This window comes from Pelecanus crispus, chromosome 6, assembly GCF_030463565.1.
Source record: "Pelecanus crispus isolate bPelCri1 chromosome 6, bPelCri1.pri, whole genome shotgun sequence".
In the NCBI taxonomy this organism is placed as follows: Eukaryota; Metazoa; Chordata; class Aves; order Pelecaniformes; family Pelecanidae; genus Pelecanus; species Pelecanus crispus.
Genome location: NC_134648.1, coordinates 7,521,721 through 7,547,322, shown reverse-complemented (window position 1 = coordinate 7,547,322; position 25,602 = coordinate 7,521,721). Strand labels below are relative to the sequence as shown.

Below are 25,602 nucleotides of genomic sequence, written 5' to 3'. Positions count from 1 at the left end.
ATGAACAGCGGCGCCCGGACCCGCGGCAGGAGGAGGAGGGCCGCCCGCCTCAGCCCGCCGTCCTCCGCCAGCTCCGAGGGCGAGGAGCCCCTCAGTCCCTCCGGCTGCTCCCCGCTCTCCCCCGCGTCCCGCCCCAGCTCTCCGAGCGGCGAGGAGGAGGAGGAGGAGGAGGAGGAGCGGGCGGCGGCCTCCCGGAGCCGGCGAGGCCATAGGTAACCCCTGCGTCTGGGCCTAGGTTGGAGCAGGGAGCGCGGGGCCGCCCCTTGCGTGAGGAGCCGGGCTGCCGTACTCCCCTCCCTCCGCTTGAGGCCTTCCTCGGGGGCGGAGGATTAGTTCACATAAATACAGATTTGTTCGCATAGATAAGCGCTTTAGGCACCTCTTTCCCGTTTTATCATATCTTGGGAAGTCTCAGGTTACAGCAGTCTCTTCTATGGGCAGTTGAGTATTTTTATGGGTTTGTAAAATATCCATGAGCTGTTGACCAGAGCCTCAGGGTCTTTGCAGGTTAAAAAGGTACAGTCGTTCCTGTCTTCCTTTTAAATGTTCTTGGAGACTAAAGGGCTGTTTCGGCTAATGTATATAGCTATATCCAGTGCCAGTTTTGTGTGTATGCGCTGCACAGTTCTTGTTCCCGTGGCTTAATTTCATTCCCTTGTAATTACATGCAAATTTAATATGTCTTCTTTTCCTTGGGATCTCCTCTGCTTGACAGGAGAATAAATAATTCTTATTCATCCCTTTGAAATAGAAGGGGGAAGAGCAGGGAGTGCCTGTCTCATTCTGAAAAACAACCTTCGCAATGGAAGCTTTGCAGATCTGTGCAGTAACTGATGTTGGATGTAACCAGCAAGACTGAACTGAGCTAAAAGTGCCGGTGTGGTAAGGGAAGGACAGCTGAGCTTCACAGGAGTGCAGAGTTCCAGTGTGGTTCTCAAACTTCCATGGAGAGTAGTGAAGGAATGTGGACCACACTGAACTTTTCTTACAAGCATTTCTTGAAAAAGGTGCTAAAAGGCCAGGGGAAGCGTTCAAGCATAATCAGAAATAGAAGCTTCAGAGTGAAAAGGATATTAGCCAGTTTACAGTCTCTCCTGTATCAGGTTTTCTGTTACTTCTCCTTTTACTCCTTCCCAATAAGCAATTCTGTTCACGTACCTTGAAGTTCTGTAGCGCTCAGTTCAAACTACTACATGTAGTAGTAGCATGTTTGAGATGCTACTTGAAACAGCTCTCAATTTTTGGGCCTGTTGCTGCAGTATTCCCTGGCAGCAGTAAGATGCAACTGAAGATGACCTCTGTTAGGGCCTGAATTGGAGCAATCTCATAAAACTCTGCAGGCACAATATGTGCTTCGCTCATGCAGACACTGCACCTGAATAGTACTGCTGCTGTGTTGTAATAAGTGTCTACCAAAGGTTCATATAGCAGCTTCCGTGTATAGCTGCCAAGATCTCAAAAGTATAATAATAAAAAACACTTCTTACATAGCCACTACCCTGCCACATATGCACACGCTCTCTCAGAGTCTTTTTGTTGTTGTTGTCCTCTTAAAACTACACAAAAATTAGCCGGAGGCAGACATTTAACGTGGGAAATGCAATATTTGCAAAAGAGAAAGACTGAAAACAAGGTCTTGTGAAATAGTGTTAGGCATTTTCATACTTTCATTATGGATTGGTGTTAGGTCTGATGGTGTGACTTAAGTGAATATATGGTATATGGTAATCACAGTGTTTTCTATTAATCAGACTTCAGTTCTAATGCCAAATGTATCTAATTTGATTTAAGATACTTATTTAAAAACAAATCTGCACTTGAGAATGTGGTGCTTTAAGAAGTCTGTTATTTTAATTATTCTGAGGAAGGTCGTAGCTGTGAACACGCTAGCGTTTCAGAAAATGGTCCCATGAAATTCAAGGTCTGTGTGGCTCAAAATACATAATCAGTGTGCCAGAGAGAGTGCGACCAGTGCCTGGGATGCACACTGAGAAGGCTTGGGTCCAGTCCGTGCTCCGGTGCCATCTGAGAGCTTTAGACACAGTACTACAGAAGAGGAGAAATGTTTCTCCTAATAGTTCTTTATATTGAGCTTGTGTTTTCCTCTTTAAGCTTCATTTTCTGTTGCTTCTTACTTTGTATACAGTAAGTTTTTAATTTATTGCTGTGAATTATTTTTTTGAGAAGCTAACAGCATGAACTTTATAATTACTGATAGAAGAAAACACATAGTAAATATTATTTTTCTTAATTCACTCCTTCTATTAGTACTTTTTCTCAGGTTGGTCTAATACGTCAGCATTATTCTAGTAGAGGGTGCCATAATGCAAATCGTGCACAGCAAAAGAATGTATTGAGGAAGTATCCCCGCCCAAAGCGTCAAGTCTGGACAAAGTTGTGTTGGTTTCCTGAATTTGAATGCATAATACTATTATCCTTATCTATAATAAACTTTCCGAGAGTTATTTTCTAACAAAATATGTTATTATGCATTCTTAAGTTGCATCCCTTACTCTATGTGCCTGTTTAAAAACTGTCTCTGTTAAATTTTTGGTCTTTGTTAAGTAGCATAAAAGCCCTAGGGTGCAGCAGAATGTGTTGGACAGCACTGGGCTTGGGAGTGCTTGGCCTGCGCTGCTTCTGTCCATGCGTGGTCTGTGTGTCAGGGTGTCCTGTCAGTTCCGTTGTGCTACACCTCTGTGGCAGCACAGTGTAAAGAGGGTTGGGGGCTGATTCTGTGTGGGGAAAACAAGCCTTTTCCAGGTTAGTTTCAGCGTGAATGAATTCCCTTGGGTATGTCACAGCTTCACCAGCGAACGGTCACGTTGGCACACACACACATATGGGTAACAACAATTGAGAAGAGTAGGACAAAACTACTTAGTGCTGACATCGTCCCCAAATGCTTTGTATCACAGAAATGTATTCTAAAGATTACTGGGACATAAAATGTTTTGCAACAGAGTATTGCTATTTCCAGTGAATACGTAATACTTTTGTATTGACACAAACTGGATAGCTTATGCTTAAAAGATTTATTTCAGGAGCATTAACATCATATGCTTGTTTCGATGATGCTTCTGTGGTTTGAATTCAGCAAACAGAATTACTCACTGTAGTGAAGTATGTACGTAGGTAGGTATTTCCAGAGCCCATAAGCCCATATAATATACTAAAGTGAAATCTAGTTTCGCTGTTTTGTTGTTAAGAAAAAATTCTTTATAAGATAGAAGAAATCTTATAAAGAAATCTGTTGGCTTGTTTTCAGTTTTTGTTGACTTAGAGCCTAATATACTGTCTTACTTATGAGATAGTACATGTATAGAATATCATAAAAGATATTTCTGGCCTGGGGCTAGGATTGCTGCATGAATAAATGAGTTATGAATGAGTTATGGAAGGTATCCTATTAAAAGTTTAATAGAACCATGTATAATATCATGAAGTATTGTATGTAAGCCATATTAAGTATGTTTCCTGTGAAAGCTTTTTAGGGTGGAAAATTTTACCTATTAGAGTGAATGGATTCTTCATACTGAGGTGGCTTGATACCATGAATCCAATTCTACAGGCCTTGAAAGAAGAAAAGATATTATTTATTATCCTTTGCTTGTGCTAAAGGCCACTTGATACACGGAGCCTCTCTGTGACCAAGGACAGGATGATAATGTTAAATCTCTGATTTCCCTTGGTTTCCATGTGTGAGAAGGAAGGTGACAGTTTGATGTTTCCGGTGTTAGTTTTTGTTTAGTTCATAAAAGGTAATGCTTGAATCTGTTCCACAGTTTGGAATGGGGGGGGGGGGGGGAATCACTACCGAGCTAGAATTTAGTAAGTAGAATGTAAGGGGGATGGTCAGAGGTGCACTATAAATGCCATTTATCCATTCTGGAGATTACTAAGCAAGTAGAAAAATTATGTAATTATTATCACAGTATGCCATAAAAGAAATGTCATTTTTAAAGGCAGTAGCACTGCCTAACTTTTCAATCAAATATATTACATATAATATTCTTTTACGTTTCTCATTTTTAATTCAGGAGGGCTGAAGACTCTACAATAGCAGGGGGGGAAAAAGAGTCACCTTTGAAAGATAGTCTTTCACCATGGGAAGAATGGTTCATTGGCAAAGAGAAGGAACTTCGTGCCCGCTTACAAGCTCGAGCTGCAGAGGTGAATACATCCGATTGGCTTGATGTTAAGTCTAATAGAAGATAGTAAGCACAATAATTTTGTTTTTTTCTTTTGGTTGTGGAAACACAAGTAGTTTTTTCCATTATTTTTTAGTGTCTTGGGCCTCCATAGTGTTTGCGTTTGACGATGCTAACATGATTCATGCTACGTGTATTCTCTTTTGCTAAATGCTATGCTTCATTGAAGTGGTGCTGTATAATGTTTTGCTTATCCAACTGTCAGGTAATGGTTTGAGTTTAAAGGATTAAAACATGTTTATATAATTGGTACCTTGATTTTCATCATGGGTACATATGTCTGCATGTAGGTAGTAAAACACGACAGGGCGTGTGCTGGGTGTAAGTATTCCAAGCTACTTGGTTAGATATGAGGCACAGCATTGTTACCCACTTAGTGTGTCATTATACAACTGTTTGGTGTTCTTTCCCAGGATAGGCTTCCCTGTCCCAGCAATTTTTTCCCTCCTTCTATCTTTTGCCCCCTTGCAAATGAACAGTTCTTGAATACTGGGGTGGGGTCAGAATTAAGTGAGAGTGCTATATCTTTTCTTGATTAATATGTGTGGACTCCAGGTGCCCACCAAAGCTGCTCTATCACTCTCTCTCCTCAGCTGGACAGAGGGAAGAAAATACAACGAAAGGCTCGTGGGTTGAGATAAGGACATTCACCAATTACCATCATGGGCAAAACAGACTCAGTTTGGGGAAATTAGTTTAATTTATTGGCAATTAAATCAGGGTAGGATAATGAGAAATAAGAACAAATCTTAAAACACCTTCCCCCCACCTCTCCCTTCTTCCCGGGCTCAACTTCACTCCTGGTTTTCTCTGCCTGCTCCCCTGAGCAGCACAGGGGGTCGGGGTCAGCTCATCCCACGCTGTCTCTGCCGCTCCTTCCTCCTCAGGGCAGGACTCCTCACCCTCTGCCCCTGCTCCAGCGTGGGGTCCCTCCCACGGCAGACAGTCCTCCAGGCACTGCTCCAGCGTGGCTCCTTCCCACGGGCTGCAGCTCTTCCCCAACTGCTCCAGCGTGGGTCCCCTCCACGGGGTGCAGCCCTTCAGGAGCAGCCTGCTCCAGCGTGGGTCCCCCGCGGGGTCACAGCTCCTGCCAGCAAACCTGCTCCAGCCTGGGCTCCTCTCTCCCCACGGCTCCACAGGCCCTGCCAGGAGCCTGCTCCAGCGCGGGCTTCCCCCGGGCTCCCAGCCTCCTTGGGGCACATCCCCCTGCTCCGGCGTGGGCTCCTCCCCGGGGGCAGGGGGATCTCTGCTCCCCCGGGGGCCTGCATGGCTGCAGGGGCACAGCTGCCTCAGCAGGGGCTGCACCAGGGGCTGCAGGGGAATCTCTGCTCCGTGCCTGGAGCCCCTCCTGCCCTCCTCCCGCACGGACCTGGGCGGCTGCAGAGCCCTTCCTCTCGCATCTTCTCACTCCTCTCTCCGGCTGCACTTTGGGGCCCTGCTTGTTTCTTTTTCCCCTTCTTTGATCTGCTAGCCCAGAGGCGCTGCCACCGTCGCTGCTGGGCTCGGCCTTGGCCAGCGCCGGGTCCATCTTGGAGCCGGCTGGCACTGGCTCTGTGGGACATGGGGGAAGCTTCTAGCAGCTCCTCACAGAAGCCACCCCTCTAGCCCCCCGGTTACAGAAATCTTGCCATGCAAACCCAACACAGTATGTTTGTAGTTGCAGTTGATTAAATGGTGCTGTTGTTTAAAATCAATTCGGAAGTATTGGGTAGTGGTTAGAACAATCACATCAAAGTTAGATCATTTCTCACTTCAGTTACTGATTTACTATTTGACCTTGAGCAATGTCCTAACTTTCCTGTGATTCACTTTATCTGTAAAGTGAATATAATGTACAGCTGTTTTATGTGGGCTACCTCATGTTGTTTATAAAACGCCCACCGCTAGAGGGTTCTGGAACAGACTTATAGAGGTCAGCATAACACCAAAATAGTTTGTTAAACTTGAGGAATATGTTATAATCCATTAATATTCACCACACGTTTCATGACTTCCCGTTTAGATTCCAGTTTGGTAATTGTCTCTCCCTATTTTGATTTTTAAGTACAAAAAATGAACCAAAGTAATTTCTGGTGTCATGTAGAAAATGTGGTTTGTATATGGAGTCCTCATGTGGTCTTGAGGAGGAACCAAAGCAATTTATTCTTGTGTATCACACAATAGCATTTATACTAAATGTAATCTAGAAGATGTCTCTCAACTATATATTAAGAGCAGTCATAGGACAAGCATTACTTAAAGCCGTGTAGAAATTGGTAAATGTTTTATTTTTAATTTGTAAGAATTTGAATACATTAGATGTTAAACTTCAATGTAGGCAACTCACATAGCTTATATGAGGCGAAAAAATACAATCAACCTTTTTGTAAGATGCCAGAAGAGAACAAAGCATGTGATTGTGATATAAAAATGTCTTACTACATTTGCATATGAAAAGTATTCTAAACTGATATCCTAAGAAACAATTGCGAAGTCCCAGATATTTTGCTGACAACAGCTCCAAGTCTGCCCTGAGTGTCAGAAATGTGAATAAACATTTGGAGTGGATAGTGAATGGGGTCTTCTAAGCTACTTAGAGTACCACACAGTGCCATCACCTTTTACAGAAACCAGGATCCCTGCAACACAGACACCTCAGAACTCAAAGGAGGTGTTAGTTGCTGTAACTTTGCCTCAGTACAGTAACAACTGTGTCTGTATTGTGTTTTCTTTGAGCTCTCTGTAGGCTCCTATTTTTTTCTTGATGTCTTACTAAATTGAAACTCAATGTCATAAGAAGAGGGGGTTCTCTCTGAAACTGACTGCAGTGTAGGGGCCATAAAATCAGTTTCATGGAAATAATTCCATCTATGTTTGAAGGTATGAATTTTAATTGGAAAATAGCAGTTTGTGCTAATGCTACTGTTAGAGAAGCTAGACATCTCAGATTGTCATCTTAGTTATGTTTTTTCTTTATCAGTTAATTTCCTGGGAGAGGTTATGTTTTTTCTTTATCAGTTAATTTCCTGGGAGAGGTGTAAGTGATTGCATGTATACTGTATGTCCTGTACAGATACTTAGAGATTTCTTGTCTCATCTTCAGAATAAAGCTCCTGTTTCAAAGTTTGCTAAAATCTGCAATAATTTTGTCTTTAATACACTTTGGGTTAAGCTCTAAGGTTCCTGTAGTTCTGGTACTTGTTATTTTACAAGTGAGTAATATTTCACTTAGCTTTTGATGCTTTCATGAATGCAGAGCAGTACAGCATGTAAATTTTAAGTATTATAAAAAAGTACTGCTGCAAATTAAGATTCCACTGCCTGAAAGGACATTTAAGTAAGCTAAGGAGTGACTTGTTATGTTGAATTGTTTCCAAAACCTAATTAAAATACGCATTTCCAGTTCATATTCTAAAAATTACACGTTTCTATTGATTGTATTTCATAATATTTCTGTGTTGACTGTCATCCATCTTTTCCAAAATCTTAATGAAGGAAGAATTTCAAAATCTAATGCTTACATTGTTTTAACTGCACCACTAATTCCAGTATTGAGAATATTGGTGTAGATGGTCACCACAGATTTAAGATGTATACTTTCTCTTTAATTAGGAAATTAATATACAGCTTGAGAAGATGAAGCAAAAGCAAGAATGTGAAAGGAGGAAAAGGATAGCTGAAGAGAAGCACAAGGAATGGGTCCAAAAAAAAAGAGAAGAGGTAAATATTGCTTTGGCTGCAAATATGCTAGTACATACCATGCTTAAGTAAACCTATGTAAAATTTACTTAGATTGTTTGGACAACCACGTTTTTAGTTTGCTGAATGAATGACTGTTTCAGCTGAAAATTATAAAACCACGCCAACAGAGTTAAACATTTTTTCCAAGACTGATTTATTTTTTTTTTCCATAAGGTATAAAGACATTTGTTTTCTGAGTAGTCAGATAACTGACAGTTGGCCTGCATCTTGTGCAGTAGCCTTCTGCTAATTATAGTTGGTGTTCTGGTCTTCAGTATACCCTGCTCTTTCTGACTTCCTAGGTTCAATGCCCAAGCATTTTGGGTAAAGTGTACATCTCGACTGTCTGCAATGTCTTGTACACCAAGTAGAGCCAGAAGAAGGATTTAGTTAAGTACCATTGTGGACAGGCAAATAGTATGGTAGAGTTTAGAGGGATAATTGAGGTGTGAGGCCAGATTCAGGAAATTCTCAGTAGACCACAGTTAGCAATTGGGAATTCCTTCATCCAAAAAGTCATTTCTGAGTGGGATCAAAAAAATTTTTAAGCTATCTTGAGAGGGATGCCTAAGTCCAGGGTCAGAAGCAGACAGAATCCTGATCTCAGCAGGGCACTGTACAGCTCTGTGTCACACAAAGCAAGCATGTGTACTGGGTGGCAAAAATAGGAACATTTGGGAGGCTTGGGCTTGTTCAGCCCCTGGTAGTTCGTGGGCACATGTGTTCATTGTCTTACAGTCTGTAGCAATACCAGTTGCTTACCATTCTGTACTTCCAGTTCTGAATGAAATAGATGAAAATTGATTAAAAATATCACAGTGGCACTAGCTGGGCTAGATATCCAGACCTCACACGTTTGTCTTCACCATTTCAGAACTCTTTCTTCAGATTCAGTCTAGAACCACTAGAATAACCTGTGTTTGGATCTAACCTAATTACTCTTAGTCGCAATGCTGACTGGGTGATTGGCATAAACCTGCCCCAAAACTGATCCTGCTTTAAGCATTTATTATGATGTAGAAAGGATCCTTTTTTATTAAAGTACATGGCAAAAAGTAGATTTAATATTCAGCACAAACAATGGTATTTTCCTATTCTAAAATGGAAATTAAACTATAGGTGTCTTAACTATTCATTGGCTTGAAAGAGTTTCGGCTGCCTGTTAAAATTGTTCACAGTTCAAAACAGTGAACGTTCTCGTCCCCCTCATCCCACTCCCACTGTCAGCTTCTGTAAACGTCTGCCTATTTGGGTCCTCCTTGGACCTGTGTCTTTGTGGATTTACTGATTAACAACTTCTTTTCTATTGTCAATGGGAATAGGAGGGTTTTTTTTTATGGTAATCACATCAGCCCAGAGGACAGCGGAAAAAACATATTTGTGTCTGGACTTTATCATACTATATTTTGGAAGGATAAGGTCATCCTTAGGCCATGTCCCAAGCTTTTACCAAAAGTAATCTGATTTTCGTTTAAATCAGATGATTCATTGGCTAGTCTTTTCTGTAAACCACACTCAAATCAAGAACAAACTGAACTTAAAAGCTTAGCTGTCTTTAGGATATTAGCATTTGTGCTGCATAGGCCTTAGCACTTCAAGTTGCCACAAGATTATTTGTGGATCTGGACACAGACTGAAGGCTAAATATGTTAATTTAGTGTCTAGGAAGGTGTTTAAAATTGTGTGAAGATTTCACATTAAGTTTAAAGTTAGATTCATGAGCACTGACAGTTGCTGTGATTTTCTTGGGGAGAGTGTATACATCTCATATTTGGGAAAGCTCCCTTAATTTCCTCCTAGAAGCATCAAAAGGTGTTCCTTGAGGCAAAAGTCGCAGTATTCTTCACTGAAGCATGCACTAAGCACTCACCGTTTTCATATCCAGTCACTAATTCTGAGCCCCTGTTTGTAGACTGCAGAAAATGCTTTACTTGACTGGAGGCCGTACTTTTGGGGATGTTACCTCTATGATCTCCACAAGTCTGTATCCTTTCCCATTGCTGAATACTGTACTGACGAAGTAAGGGATGGTTGAGCATACATGAAACTTTTTCCTTCATCTTGAGCATCCAGCACCAGGAGACACTGCTGGAAAAATTTTCATACTGTGAATATGAGACACATTTATGTCAGAAGGAGAATGTATGTGCATAAAAGAATACTGCTGTTTTCCTGTATGCCAAGCGAGTTTTCTTGCATTTTGTTCCATGGCAATGTCAGATGTGATGCTCTGGTTATTAAACATAGTCCTTTAGGGTCAGATTAGGAAGCAAAGCTTCAGCACTATTTTTGTTCACTGGCAGTTTCATTTTTTATTGTTTAATATATATTTAAAACTATATGCTGTGAAGTTTTTTTATGCTTCCAATCATTTTGCATAAACTATTTTTGAAAATAAAGGAATCCTAACCATTTAATATTCTTCCATGTAAATAGCTTTTGTGATTTTAAAGGTTATAAATGAACTGGAAGTAATATTGAAATATGAGCTATCAAAGAACATTCTAAGCTGTGAAATATGTTTATGCAAATACGGAAAAATTTTGCAGCTCACTACGAATTAAAAGCTTAATAAAATCAACTGTCAGGCGCTATCCTCGTTCTACTAATGCCTTTACAATTTTCAGTAAGATACTAGATCTCTGCTGGACAAAAATAGTCTTATTTTCTCCCTCTCCTAAGGTTGAGTCATTTGTGGGCAAACAGTAAATCTTCTGTTTGACTTGCTTTTTTTTAGATGTAACAGAGCTCTGTTTTTTAACAAGACAAGGAATATCAATCAAAATATTTTAACTCTAAAATATCTCCAAACATGCCTTTGATTCCAGAAGAAAATTTGCTTGAACCTAACATGATTTTGTATGTAAATAAAACTTTTATTTCTGAGTTACTGTTAGATTTATTGGTAAAAATGAGGTGGGCATGATTATAAATGCTGAGCAAACAAAGTTGGTGTTCGGTGTCATGTTTTCGTTATTAAAGTAGCCATGATTTGAGTGGTATGCAGAACTGGACATAGAACAGCAAAGCCATTAGAATCTGTCTTAATCTTTCTGGAATGTTAAAATGTTTGCTTGATTACTAATTGCTGTATTTAGGCTCAGGTTTGGTAAGGAGCTCTGTGTAGGCAACTCATAGCTGAACTGTGGACGTTAAAAAAAAAAAAAAAAGAAATCGATGTCCTTGATCCCCATCTCATAATAGAACTAAATCTTGAATACGTATTGAAAACTAACTACTGTCTCATTTCTTCAGGTTAGAATTACTGCTTGTGAAAGCTTATGTTCTCCAGGTCCATTCATTCTGGTGCTTTATGTGCTCTTTTTATTTTCTTTTTTTTTTTTTTGGAGGGGGGAGGGGGACACGGACAAGAAAGGACCCATTCTTAGTGGAATGAAGTTTTTTACTGAAAATAAAATCAAGAAGTAAGGAATGGCTAGAATTTATAATTTCATGTTTATATGCTGATTCCCTGTAGATACTGAACAGATCAGTTAACTTCAGTCATTGTTCTCCACCACTGAGTAAGTTTAAAAAACTAAATAACCACCAACAGCACCCTCTCCTCACCCCCGCCAAACTGTATCTTGGAATTATTTGGATTAGGGGACCTACATGTGTGATATAGTTTGAAAATCTCCTCTCCATAGTGGCATCTTTGCGACTTGTGTCTTGTCAAATGTGTTCTTGCTTAACAAATAAAAGTTTCGTCACTGTTTGGCTTAGCAGGCTGTAGATGATACTGTTTACAGACTTGGGTAAATAACAGCTGAAGGAAGAAGATAAAAAGTACTGCTTGACAACTTCAGAATATTTGGGAATCCCATTTCTGGTTCCTTCCAAAGATATTTTTCTGTCATCTAAATTCTGATGGATTAATATGTGATGACAAAACTCTGGCTGGGTACAAATTGTGCAAAAAAATGTGATAGGTGAGGTCATAGATGTTTGGAGTTGATCACTCATTCATACTTTCTTTTGTAGTGTTTCTTTTGAAGACCACCACTATTCAGAATTTGTCCAATATGGTTCAATTCTAAGTTCTTTCACAGTGTGACCAGGCACTGGTTCTACTGCCTGATAACTTGCTGTGTTCTATTCAGTGGAAGTTTCTGGAGATGCTAGTGAAAAAGCTTCTCTTCTGTTTTGGAAAATGTGTAAGCTGCTGTCTGAAGCCAGTTTGGGGTTTTTGCCCTCATTTGCCCTTGAGTTAGTTAATTCAAGACATATGTAGCCTTCTTCCAGGAAGAAGACTACCCTTACAACCTCATCTCCCAGGAATGAGGTGCAGTATGGAGAACTCCTTGCTAGAGTTTGGTTTATAAAACCTTTGTCTTTCCAGACTCCCTTTCTTCCTTATTTTGTGTCTTCTTACTGGTATTTCTCTAAAGAACTGAGGATGGTTTTGACATTTACGTAGTCTTAGGTGAAATGTTGCTGTTTTCATAGCACAGCGTTGGTGGTATAGTGGTGAGCATAGCTGCCTTCCAAGCAGTTGACCCGGGTTCGATTCCCGGCCAACGCAGATAGGGGTTTTTTTTGGTTTTTTTTTTTTTTTTTTTTAGATTGGATATTAGGAAAAATTTCTTCACGGAAAGGGTAGTCAAGCATTGGAACAGGCCGCCCAGACAAGTGGTGGAGTCACCATCCCTGGAAGCATTCAAAAAATGGGTAGACGTGGCACTTTTGGACATGGCTTAGTCTAGTCTACCCTGAATTGGTTTAGTGTGGACTTGGTAATGTTAGGTTAATGGTTGGACTGGATGATCGTAAAGGTCTTTTCCAACCTAAATGATTCTATGATTCTATGATTCATGTAAACAGGGACCCAGCCCCTGCCTTTATAGTTTGTAAGTGTAATTTGCATTTGACTTGCCCACCTATCAAGAGTCCTTTACAAGACAGTATCTGTTTTACAGGACTGTATCTGAAGAACCCCAGTTATATATGACTGACTTCCTAACGTTTTGCCATAGAATAGGAATCTTCTTGTCGACAGTACCAAGTTTTTTTCTTTTCGTGTTTTACATGACCTTTTGATCCTGAGATATGGAGTCTTTCATGCCTTTCAACAGCTATGGAACTGAACACTTAAGTAAGGTATATGTAATTGCTGATTAATTGCCTTCAAATCAAAGTACCAAAGGCTTTGAGAAATGCATTGTGGATGCATAAACTGTGAAGTAAACTGATGTGACAGTTTAATTCTTTAGAATATTGTCATAACAGTCAGAACCCCTTATGAATTAATGCTGAATAAAATATTAGGATTCAAGGTCAGGCCTGATGACAACAGCTTTTTGATTAAATATTTAAAAAATTAACACTGATGCAGTGCACGCCACCCTCTACACTCTATTTAATATGGTATCTTCCAATCATATTTAATCCACCTTTATTGACTCTGCAAAGCTACTTCATTCTTGGAATGCCAGTAGAATATGAACTTAGAAATATCTAGGGTATTCAATTCATGTATATGCGTATGTGAACATATAAATATTTATATTATAAATGGTTGTGGGTTAGCCTGTGTAGGCAGCTAAGCCCCACATAGCTGCTTACTCACTCCCCCACAGTGGGATGGGGGAGAGAATTGGAAGGGTAAAAGTGAGAAAACTCATGAGCTGCAATAAAGACAGTTTAATAGGTAAAGCAAAAGTTGTGCGCACAGGCAAAGCAAAGTAAGGAATTCATTCACTACGTCCCATCGGCAGGGTGGTGTTCAGCCTTTTCCAGGAAAGCAGGGCTTCATCTCCCATAACGGTTACTTGGGAAAACAAATGCGGTAACTCCTAACATCCTTCCCCTTCCTCCTTTCCCCCAGCTTTTATTGCTGAGCAATGCGTCATAGGGTCAGCTGTGCCAGCTGTGTCCCCTCCCAACTTCTTGTGCACCCCTGATCTACTTGCTGTTGGGACAGAGTGAGAAACAGAAATGGCCTTGAAGCTGTGTAAGCACTGCTCAGCAATAAGGAAACCGCTGTTGTGTTATCAACGCTGTTTTGGTCACAAATCCAAAACATAGCACTGCAGGAGCTGCTATGAAGAAAATTAACTCCATCCCAGCCAAAAACCAGGAAGTGGGATTGTTTAGCCTGGAGAAGAGGAGGCTGAGGGGGAGACCTTATCACTCTCTACAACTACCCGAAAGGAGGGTGTAGTGAGGGGGGTGTTGGTCTCTTCTCCCAAGCAGTTAGCGATAGGACGAGAGGAAATGGGCTCAAGCTGTGTCAGGGGAGGTTTAGATTGGATATTAGGAAAAATTTCTTCACGGAAAGAGTAGTCAAGCATTGGAACAAGCTGCCCAGAGAGGTGGTGGAGTCACCATCCCTGGAAGCATTCAAAAAGTGGGTAGATGTGGCACTTACGGACATGGTTTAGTGGGCATGGTGGTGTTGGGTTGGTGGTTGGACTGATCAGGTCCTTTCCAATCTTAATGATTCCTAGTTCTTACTTTCATTAAAAAAAAATCCAGCCACCAAACCAGGAAACATGAGACTATTACTGTACCCTTAATTGGTTTAGTGGTGGACTTGGTAATGTTAGGTTAATGGTTGGACTGGATGATCTGAAAGGTCTTTTCCAACCTAAACGATTCTATGATTCATATATGTGATATGTATATTTGCAACAATAACTGAAATCTCAAAAGCAGAATGCTTGCATCCCAAAATAACCATAATTCTGAAACTCATGTTGTTAACATCCTTATCTTTAGTCTTTAACTTGCACATAATACTTTATGCTATATTAATGTGATATCTAGCAAAGTTGTAAGAGCACAAGGAATGGAGTTACACATTTTACATTGGAAAAACTAATTATTCTAATACCAATCTTAATTTGACTGTAGCATTTCAAATACTTTCTGCATTTTTGAATAGAGAATAAGGCATTGGTTTTTATTTTTTCTTAAAAGTAAATATGAGCAAAGCAGGCGTTAATCATAGAACTTTGATATTCAACTTTTTGTTGTTCATTTTTTCTTTCATTATTTACCAAAAAAAATATAATTTTAATGGAAAACAGATGCAGGATGGGAAAATTCTGTTTTGATGCTTTTTCATTGAAAATTTTGTTCTTAGAATTTACTTTGCTACTGGCTGATAGTCTTTATCAGAAGGAAAAAGCAGTAAGAAATATGAAAGCCTAGAACCAACACACTATAAAATAATGAAAGACAGTGTTCTTGGAGTACTTTCATTTCTTGGTGTGTTGCGTGATTCCACCCAGAAGAGAGACTTAGTTTCCAACTCTTACTCCAAAGACTTCTTGTTTAATGCATACTTTATCTCACCATTGTTAATATAGAACACGGATTGTTTGGCAGCTTGAGCATGACTTTCAAGTTAAAAAAGTCATGCTCGCTGATGCTCTCTTTCTTTCATCCAATGAATTGTTAATTATTTTGTGAGGAGTGGTACTGCTTCAGCAGAAGGTGTGGAGAATCCTGTCATCCCAGCCCGCAGCCTGGTAGATGGAATGTTCTCACCACAGTGGGACATGTTAGTTTGAATCCCCTCAGGCAGAGAGGTAATGAAATCTGGATCTTCCCTGTCCTAGGTTAATGTTCTAGCAGCTGAACTATTGTTCTGAGTCAAAGCAGTGGTTGCTGCTACATTTTATGTAGAGCCTGATGTGCTGTGGGTTTTGCTGACAGTTTAGACTTGAAAGAGACACTGAGATGTTCACCTTTTTCAAGACTGAACCCTTTCAAGAAATGTGTTTGTGAGGGAAGCTTAAATATCTAGCATAAATACCTTCCAACCTTGAGAACCAATCTAAATTTTCTGTTTACGTGCCCAACTCTGTCTTTACATATCTAACCTTTTTTTTGTAACTCTGGGCTTACTTTCTTAAGAGGTTTTTTTTTTTTTTCTGCATATTGTGGTGGTTTCAGGTTTCAATAGACCTGGAGTGCTTTTAAAAAAGTTGTTGTTTTTTTTTTTAAAGTTCAGTGTTGATGTGTCTTCACACAAAACTTTTCTGTGAGGTCATCCATGGCCAATGCCATGGGTATTGTGTCCAGACTTACCTTTAGATTTCTGTAAGCAGAATGAACTAATTTCTCATGGTTAGTGTTAGAATGAGTTTTAGATAGACTTGTGGAGGAGGAATTCAGGATGGCAGATGGTTAAAATACGAGTGCTCGTGTATTTCAGCAACATTCGTGGAGTCTGCATTCTTCTGTAGACCCCAAGAGTGTTCAGGGACCAAGTACACTAAGACTCTCTGCTTGTCACATATATGGAGTACCCAGATGAAAGCAACACAGTTTGGGAGAACGATCCATGTACGTAACCGTGCTGCAATTCTCCAATTAATAGACTGCAGTGCGGTCTGCATTGACTTTGTGTGAACTTGAGCAGTGAATCATTGTAAACCTGCCTGTCAGTAGACAACTGCAGCTCGGTGTTGTTTCACTGACCTCCTTTCCAGCCTCTTGTGCTTTTCACATGCCAATTCTGAAGAGATTAAAGAAGTATTTCTGTGGGCTAGGCTTGGTGACTGAGCTGTGTAATAGGGCTAAATTGAAAAGGTAATAACAATTGGCCAAACGGCCCAGATTTCTGAGGCTGTTAAATGTGGTTGGCGTTCAGGCTTATTATGAGGGTAAATGAGGAAATTTGGATGTATGTTCTGATGTTGGCAGTGTGGACTTTTCCTGTATTTCGCCATCGGTCAGCATAAAATGATGCTAAAATACGGTAGCTAAGATGTCAGAGCAAACAGCTGTGAAATAGAACCATCAGTTATGTATGAAAAGAAAAATGTTGTCACATTCTGCAGACCAGAAAATGGGAAAGGATTGCTGTGAGAAGTATCTTAAAAATATAAACCACAACATTAATTGCTAGAAATATTTCTATTCAGTGACACTTCGTATAGAAAATGCAGGACAGAAAGCAGCTCTGCGCTTGACCCTTTCCAGCCTCTCATTTAATCATTGATATGAAAATACAGAAATATATATTTTATTAATTTTCTTCCAGTTGGATATAGTGTCTCTGTTTCAATGGCAGTTGGGCTATTTTCTGCGTGGAAAATTATTTAATATTTCTACCTTCTGTCAGGAAGAAAGTGGGATGCTGCTTCAAATTTTACATTCCTTTGACAATTCTCCACATATACGTAGGTCTGGTTTTTCTTGAAAAGTTCATAGTTCTGCTGAGGAGACATTGGTTTGGTACTGACTCAGTGAGACATATGCTGCCTACTGAATCTCCACCACTGCTTTGTGGGACGGCTGGATTTGTTTTGGGTGGGGGATTTCCAAGTACTGACCTAGCCCAGGCTTCATTAGGTTCCGAGGCTTGATAGGATCACAGCCCAGAGCAGTGAACCCACAGGCCAGATTTGTATCCTTTCTCCTTAATAATGTGCTTGGGTGGGGTGGCAGGAGAACAAGCCTTTCTTGCAATGAGTAATTGGATGTTTTACAATCGATACCTTAATTTATGTAATACCTGTAATCATATTTTAAAGTGTATGTAAATTTGGTAGTGGTTTAGTGAATAGATCATGTCTGTTTTGAACACAAGATCAAAGAGAATTTTTAAAACCCAATCTGACAACACCAAGCATAAACAAATGATATAATTTCCCTCCCCCCGTATATATGTGGAAGGAGAGTGAAGAGAGGATTGAAGAACATGTACATGACATGCACATTCCTAGCATTTGTGATAGACTTGTGTAAGGGAAAGTAATGAGGATGGGGGGAAGCTGGGAAAGCAAGGGTGACAGGAGCTTGACATGAAACAGGTTATTAAGGCAGCTGGGAATGTGGCGTACACTAACTTCGTGAACGAAAAGCTGTTCTGTGCACGAGAGAGAGGAAGCGTTTCTGATTTGTCTGCAGAATAATTTCTAGGCAGCTGCAAAGTCTGCAGGGACTCTCCCTGTCTTAAGGATGTCTCACTGGAAGTAAAACTTAGCAATAGTTGTGGCTTTCATGGTAGTGTGCATGGCATATCATTGTTTTCATAGGACCTAATTTAACTTTGGGTCAGCCTGGATAGTGGCTAAACTCATCTGAAGTATTGTGATTAAAGATACATAATTTAAGAAGCTTCCCTGCAGTTTAATTACAGTCTTTAGAAAGGTTTTTAGTCTATTTTCTGCTTATAATTGTTGTCCATTATTGAACAATTCCCCTAGGTATGGAAGAGGCCCATTTTTTTCATTTGCTCCTATATTTGTTTTCATGCTTTTTATATGGTAAGACCCTTAGCTAAAGACTGTAGCTTTGAAAGATCCTTACTTTTGTAACTTACTTTCATGTACAATAGAGATAAGCCAGCAAACAACAAAAGATTTAAAATCTTTGTAAGCCTTCTTCACCAGTGGTTTTAACTCACTGTGTTAGCCTGTATATCTCATCTCATTAATGCTTTTTATGTGTCCCAGACTATCGTTGTCTCAAAACAAGAGTTGTTGAGAGATGCATGTGGGGAATATTTGGTAATGAAGGGACAGAGAACAGCTCTGAATAAAAGAGATTAAGATGGATTTTAGACGAAGGAGGAGGAAAAGCTTAGACAATTGGTAATTTGTTTTTCAGGCAGGTGATACGTAGGATCTGCATAATTTGCCAAAAATAGATTATTTTTCCTTTTTAACTTATTTAAGCATGGAAGGGTTTGTTTCATGTTAAGATAGATCTTGTTTCTGTTTTTTACTAGTACAAAAATGTTTCAGGATCTCTACTTTTTTTTTTTTTTTCTGGAATGGTATTCTTTTTTCATTGGTCTTAGTTGTAAATAATAATTTTATCACATGTGCAGGCCTTACAAACAGTGTTATGAAAACATATCAATAAGACTTCCATTATTTTGTAGTTCTATGAAGCTTTACATTCCAGAATATGCATTGAAATTGGAGTGTATTCCTATCTGTTTTCCCTACACTGCAGAACAGATTCAGCTGATGTTCACTAGAATGTGAAATGAAAAAAAAAAAAAAAAACCCACCAAGCCAAGGAGAAAATATAGTTAATAGCTAATTGTTTTGTGAAATTGTGTGCAGTGTGTACACAAATAACTGTTTGTCATCAGACTGGAATATTTGACAAGAGTATACCAAAACAGTGGTACTGAAAATATCACCATGGTTCAGGTGAAGAAACATCTACCTCAGAGATTATGGTAAATAGAGTTAGTAAGGCGTAGCTTGTAAGGGTGGAAAAACCCAGAGTTAATGCATAATTTAGCTGCCGATGTTAAAATTGTAGTCATGCTTCTAGTGTTGCCAAACACAGAGAGGGGCACACTAACTCAAGCAGTTCTGTAAACTGGCTTCTGATAGGAAGTCTGCAGTTTAGCATTATGACATGCTCAGAAAAAATGAATTCCAGGAGTAAGCTAGGATTAGGCTTAGAATTATTTCTTTATCAAGACCATTTCATGTAGTGTGGATAAAGATTCAAACATGAAAGCATTTATTATCCAGTACTGTGTCTTAAAAAAAACTGGCAAATGTTTTAACCTGAAAGCAATGCATTTTCTCTTTATTGGCCCTGGTTTTGCACCTTGTCATCTCATCCAATAAATTGCAGGAATGAGTTAGTGTTTTGCAGAACAATATAAGCTAAAGTTTTTATTCTGTATGATGCTACTATATTGGATTACTGGTAAATTTTGGTATGGAGGACAGGGATTGAACCGCCAGATATCCTGTTTAGACCAGACTGAGAGAATTGTGCTCATCCCCAGCTCCAGTATTATGGCTTCTGCTTCTTTATGCATAACTGGATTTTCCAAAAGTGCAATAAATCTGGAAAAAAGGCAGGCAGGGGCCCATGGGGCGAGCAGGGTGGAGCTGTAGCTTTCTGCCTTTTTGTGCTTATAAGAGGTAAAATGGGAAGGGAAGGATATTCCTGCTCTTCTTGTAAATATGTTTTTCCTCTTTTCCATAACGAAGACCGACCCAGTTTATTGTACTTTGCAGTTGTAGTTCTAGGCACTTGACATCCATGCTGCCAACTATAATAATTTTGAGTCAGCGTGAGTTCCTGCTAAACTACACATCTCCTTGGTTCAAGAGGAGTATGCAGGGGAGCACACAAGAAAAAGATTTCTTAAAAGAAAAACAACATTGTTATTCAGCAGTTCTTTTCTGTGAAGTGGAAACTGCTTGACTGAAGTCTTCTGCCTCTCCTCCCAGTTACATGCACAGCTAGTCTGGTAAAGACCTTTGCCTCTGCGTGTGTATGCAGGTTATTCGGAGCTAAGCAAGCTAAGCAGAAGTAGTACTGAATGAGTAGAATCCCAGACACTTCATAAAGGTTACAGGGAAGGGAAATGAGAGCTATTGTTAGTCTTCAAATGAAAATACCTTCCTCTCCAGATTAAGAAAAGGCCATCAATATGTGCTTGTGAGCTTAGAGAACGGTCTCCAAAACATTGTTGTGTACTGTTAGGTACACACATGCTGAAAAGACATAGAAGTGAGTGACACCTCTGTGTATTGTATCTTCGAAATTATACAGGTAAAAATTTCACTTCACACTCAGTTACCGCTTCTTGCCTGCCCTAGAATATGTTTTCTAGTTTTTGCTTTCATCGTTTGAAGAGGAGAAATGTGTAGATTGATTCATAGAAGTCCATACGTGCATAAACTAAAGAATATAAAAAATGTAGAGAGTACCACAAAACATGTGAACTTCCTATTTTCATATCAATTTATGCTTAAGTGTGCTGAACAATCTGCATATCTCAGTGACTGTTAGAAAGGGGCAGTTTGCCTGACTTCCATTTGGAACTGTAGTTTGTTCTGGATTCACTGAAAAGTAAAACTAACACACCGTTGTCAAGAACTGCAACATACATTTCTTTCCCAGAAATATTGAGAACTGTCTGAAGTGTTGTAAAAAAAATGTCTGAACAAATAAAACAGAGTAGTAAACATAATAGCATAAGGCGTGCTGAAAGTAAATTTTTAATCATGTTTTCTGTCAAGTTTGTATGTTTAAAACTGTTTTATCTGGAACCTAGTGATGAATAGGATCTGTCTTCAAAGAGCTTGCAATATGATATTTTTTCAGGTTTATGATAATTTTATTTGTAATTATGTAATAAAATTAACTGTATCCCTCAAAAGGATTGCCCACTGAAATATACTGAAAAGTTTCTATTCTGTTTCTTTGATCTGTTTCATGTAGGAAAGAAGGGAAAGGGAAAGCAAGCTGAGCAAAGAAATGGCAGAAAAAGCCGCAAAGGAACTAGAAAAAATGCAGTTACAAGAAAAGGCCGAAGTAAAGTATAAAGAATGGTTAAAGAAGAAGAGAGCTGAAGAGGCAGAAAAGAAGAAGAAAGAGAAGGTATTAATCAACTAATTATTTGGGTGGGGTTACCTAATCTGTAACTTATATCAAATATATTGATTGATCAATTTGATTAGAATTTATCAAATGGCAGTGTTGTACATGAAAAAAACTTTCAAGAGTTGTAATGTTAGTGCATTGAAGACATCGAGGTATGGTCAGCAAAGCAAGATGCGTATTAACGTGTTTTTTTAAATAGGGTGGGTTTGCAAACCCACTGCAATTGTGATGTGATAAGGGGAAGAGAAATGCAAACCACACAGTGTACCTTTATTACTCAGGCCTTTGCAGGGTGACCCAGGCAGAAAATAGGCAGCATTCTGGGCATTTTTCTCCCAGCACCACTATTACCATTATATTATTATTATACTTGCACATATTTCTAATTAAAAGCATTTTAGTTTGTATCTGTCTGTACCAATCTGATGCTAGGAGTTCTAATTTTAATGTTATATTAATTAATCACCTATGTATTTTTATAGTGAGCTTCAGAAGGCCTCTTACTTGTAAGCTTCCTAAAGTGCAGGCTTTGAGGTCCTCTGGTTCACTAGAACAAATGCTTAGAACATGGCTACGCTTGCAGGAATCATCCAGAATTCCTCTGAAATATCACATATTTGTAATGATTATGCCTGCAAACTATGAAATGTGTAACCAGATGCCTTATCTGTGAAGTTAATTGGTTGTATTTTAATTTAATTAACATTACAGTATAATCTTTTAGTAGAATACGTAATATTAATAGAAGTACTACACTACTGTTGCAGCTAAGTGTGGGGGAGGATTGTGGGGAGAAGAATTTATCTATATTCTCCCTGTGATTACAGCAGTTGTTCTTAAAGTGCAGAACACATTTGTAAGTATTTCACAACTACATATAATAATTACTTTGGATTAACTTTAAAATACCATAAGCTGTATCAGATCAATTTTCAGGCCTTAATGACCTTAATTTTGCAGTCTTTTAAAATGTCCCATATAATTAAAACACTTTCAGATATTCTGTACTGGTGGTGTTTATTTCCTGCTTAACAAACTGATTCTGTGTCTCTGCTGAGCCTCTAAAATGCACAGTGCAAGGACCTTGAAACCCAAGAAAATGAAAGTCATCAGACAGATTTAAACCACATGCGTTCTTTTAGTCATGTTTTCATTGCGTAGGTTCTTGTAAGCCATGCTCACGGTATCAATTAAACAGTTTACATCCAAATGCCATGCCTAAACATACTGGTTTTCCTCTTAGTTCTGATTAATGGTTCCCCAAGCCTGCTCCAGGCTTGGAGGCAGCCTGGTCATGACTGATAGAGGGCTGTATGAGTATGGGTAAATGAGAAGAGTGGATGGCTCTCCCAGATGCAATAGCCTCTTTAGTCTAACTGCAGCACAGTAGGCCCTGGTTGTCTGCCCATCATCTTCAGAATATCTTCTACGTGTAGTTTTCCAAAAGGTTTCTGAGAGCTTTTTCTCGGAGAAACACTGGATTAATGTGGAGGTTGATGCTTTTGTTTTTCAGACTTAAAGAAAAAAGAATGCAACTTTTCTATTGTCAGGAAAACATATTTGTATTTGAAAACATATTTGAAATATATTCAGCAGCCTGGGAATTTGCGAAAGATTTCTTTACCATTTTATATATATATTGTACAGGGCTTTGTCTATAAGTATCTTAGATTTTTTTTATTTTTAGGAAAAAGAAAAAGAAAGGGAAGCTGAGCTGCAGGAGAAGAAAGCAAGATCAGAGAAGATCTTTAAGGAATGGCTACATAATGCTAGAAATAAACCACGCCCTGTTTTAAATGGTTATGGCTTCCCACATGGGAAGTCTGCAGGTTTGTACTTCTACTACACATATGTAGTGACTTAGCTTTGTGGTTCCTTCCCTCTAATCTTTTAATGTAAAATGAAGCCTGTTTAAGATTTTCATCCAATATCTAATTTTAGCACAGAGGAATGAATATCTCATATGGTATAAGTCAGAGAAGCTTTTATTCTGAGACCCTGTGTGCATTTTTCATAGCCCTTCATGATATATGGGGGGAAAATACTATTTGAGAGAATAATGTGGCATACCGAATTTTAACTGATTTTGATCGCGTTTTCCTTATCAGGCATAGGAATCAGTAGAGCCAATCACTGGTTCCTGTGAAGCAAGTCAGTTATGTTAGCATCCTTGTGAAGTTAGTGTTTGTGTTACAGGTGTGTGCCACCTTATCGCACCTGAATCCCCCTTAGAAAAGAGGCGGGGTTTTGAGACGCAAAGATTAATAACAGGCTGATGGAAGTCCTGTCTGAAAAAGGAGACAGGGGAATCAACCTGTGTTCTGAGCTAAGGTTTCCCTTCCATTTAGCTTTGCACCTGCATCGCACCTTCTTGGCTTCTGTAATCCTATTCCTTTTTTGTTTTAAAGGGAAGTGTTAAAGAGAATGCTGTTGATAGTGTGGTGTTTTGTGAGTCTCACTTTATTTTTCTATTTTTTTGTCATCCCACGTGGTACAAAAGCAGAAGAGCAGTAAGAAACAGTATTGTATTTTGCATTTGAGTGCTTAATTAAATTTTCTTTAAAAATATATATATACTTTTGCCTTTATTCATAGAATTAAAATCATTGTTGTTGTTTGGATTTGCAACAGAAAATATTTTAGGACCTAAATTCCGGGCTCTGAATGTTTAAGAAAACTTATAAAGCAGGTGAACAACCTCTGCTCTTTTGCTTACATCTTTTTATAGGTGGTGAAACACTTTGGTCTTCATGTTTTGTTTTGGACGTTCATTACTTCCCCACAGCTGCAATCACTTAAGTGATTTTTTTGAAAAATATTTCTCTATTCAGTTGTGTTCATGCAACAGAATATATTACAGACTTTGTTTTACCCAACCACGTGATTCACATGATTTCATATGAACCACATGATTTCAGTGCATACTGAAATTTCACTGCACACAAAATGACTGAAAGGGCAACATGTTCCTTCGGTTCCAGTTTAGGTTTTCTAATATTGCTTTATGAGCCCTAGGTTATTAATTGCACATTATTAATGTATATGTGGATAATTAGTGTATTTTTCTTCTCAATGAAATGAAGAATAACAGTTAAGCAAAGATTGAAAAGTATGTGGTGACAGGAAGTTTTATTTATAAATGCTTTGAAATAATGCACAGAAGTAGCCAATTTGTAGACATTTACAGCTTTTAAGTATACAAAGGACTGAGCGTTTTGAATGTTACACAACATTCGACCTACTTATTATTTTAAATAGAGATGAAGAATACGCCAGTTATTGGTTAAAAAAAAAAAAAGTGGAAGATTTATTACTTTGAATCATTTGAATTATGTGATGTGCCTAGGCTGTCTTCCTCTGAAGAAGAAGTTGTGTCTTTGTTAGTCCAGATGATTATTATAACTGCTTGGATTGTAAAGCTTGTAGTGTACATATTCCTTTTTAGTTATGTGTATTTTCTACATGTTTTAGGATTTGCTGATGGAAATTTGTATCCAGCTCCAGCATATTATAACCCCATTCCTTGGAAACCTGTACACGTGCCTCCTCCAAAGGAAGACAATGTTCTTACCATGAAGAAGAGTAAGCGACCTGTATCTTGTCAGTCACGTGCGTCTTCACCTATGGTAATTTATAAGCCCAGGAACAATGCTTGTGTTGGATCCTTGTGTAGAAAGCACCTATAGTACAGAAAACAAAACTATTCTTATGATCTTGAATTAACTGGGCCATAAATATGAAGTTATATGTCCAAAACAGGCTGCTTTTTTTTTTTTTTTTAATTTTTGTGAACAGGTTTTGTATTTACAGCTGACTGTTCAATCATCTTTTTTATATGTTGCATTTCAGTTAAAAAAAAAAGGGGGGGGAAGTCTTGTTTAGCCAATTGCAATTGGACTGTACCTCAATACCAATAAAATGCACAGGATTGTTTCTTCCTTTCCTCCTCTTTTGTTGAAATTCTTTTGTGTATGTGATTATTCTTTTGGGCAACAGTATTACTGGGTTATTTTAAAGATGCTAATTATAACAGACTTTAAAACAATTCGTGGCTTAATGTGGAAGGAATTCAAGGCCTGTGTGCAGTTGCGGGGCTATGATGTCATTGGGATCACAGAGATGTAGTGGAATAGCTTACATGGCTGGAGTGCTGCAATGGATGGATACAGGCTCTTTAGGAAGCACAGGCTGGGGCAGTGAGGAAGGAAGAGAGCAGGAGGAACACATGAAGTTTTGCCCGAGGACCAGTGATTAGCCAGCTGAGACCTAATGAGTCAAGATTAAAGGGAGTCCAAGGTGGCAATGTTGTGGTAGTCATCTGCTACAGACCACCTGATCAGGACAA

General features: G+C 39.0%; 1 protein-coding gene and 1 non-coding gene across 2 annotated transcripts; both read left to right on the top strand.

Moving 5' to 3' along the window:
* CCDC34 (coiled-coil domain containing 34) lies at positions 1 to 24,943 on the top strand. Its single transcript, XM_075713172.1, has 6 exons — positions 1 to 212; positions 4,041 to 4,173; positions 7,803 to 7,910; positions 21,096 to 21,254; positions 22,945 to 23,086; positions 24,729 to 24,943. The coding sequence occupies exons 1-6, from the start codon at positions 1 to 3 to the stop codon at positions 24,941 to 24,943; spliced, it is 969 nt and encodes a 322-aa protein (XP_075569287.1).
* Positions 12,385 to 12,456, top strand: TRNAG-UCC (transfer RNA glycine (anticodon UCC)). Its single transcript has one exon. It is a non-coding gene; the product is annotated as a tRNA-Gly (tRNA).
* Positions 24,944 to 25,602: the final 659 nt, after the last annotated feature.

Coding starts and splice junctions, on each gene's coding strand:
- CCDC34 (XM_075713172.1), top strand. CDS start 1: ATGAACAGCGGCGCCCGGACCCGCGGCAGGAGGAGGAGGGCCGCCCGC. Junction 4,174..7,802: donor TACAAGCTCGAGCTGCAGAG/GTGAATACATCC, acceptor CTCTTTAATTAG/GAAATTAATATACAGCTTGA. Junction 7,911..21,095: donor TCCAAAAAAAAAGAGAAGAG/GTAAATATTGCT, acceptor TGTTTCATGTAG/GAAAGAAGGGAAAGGGAAAG.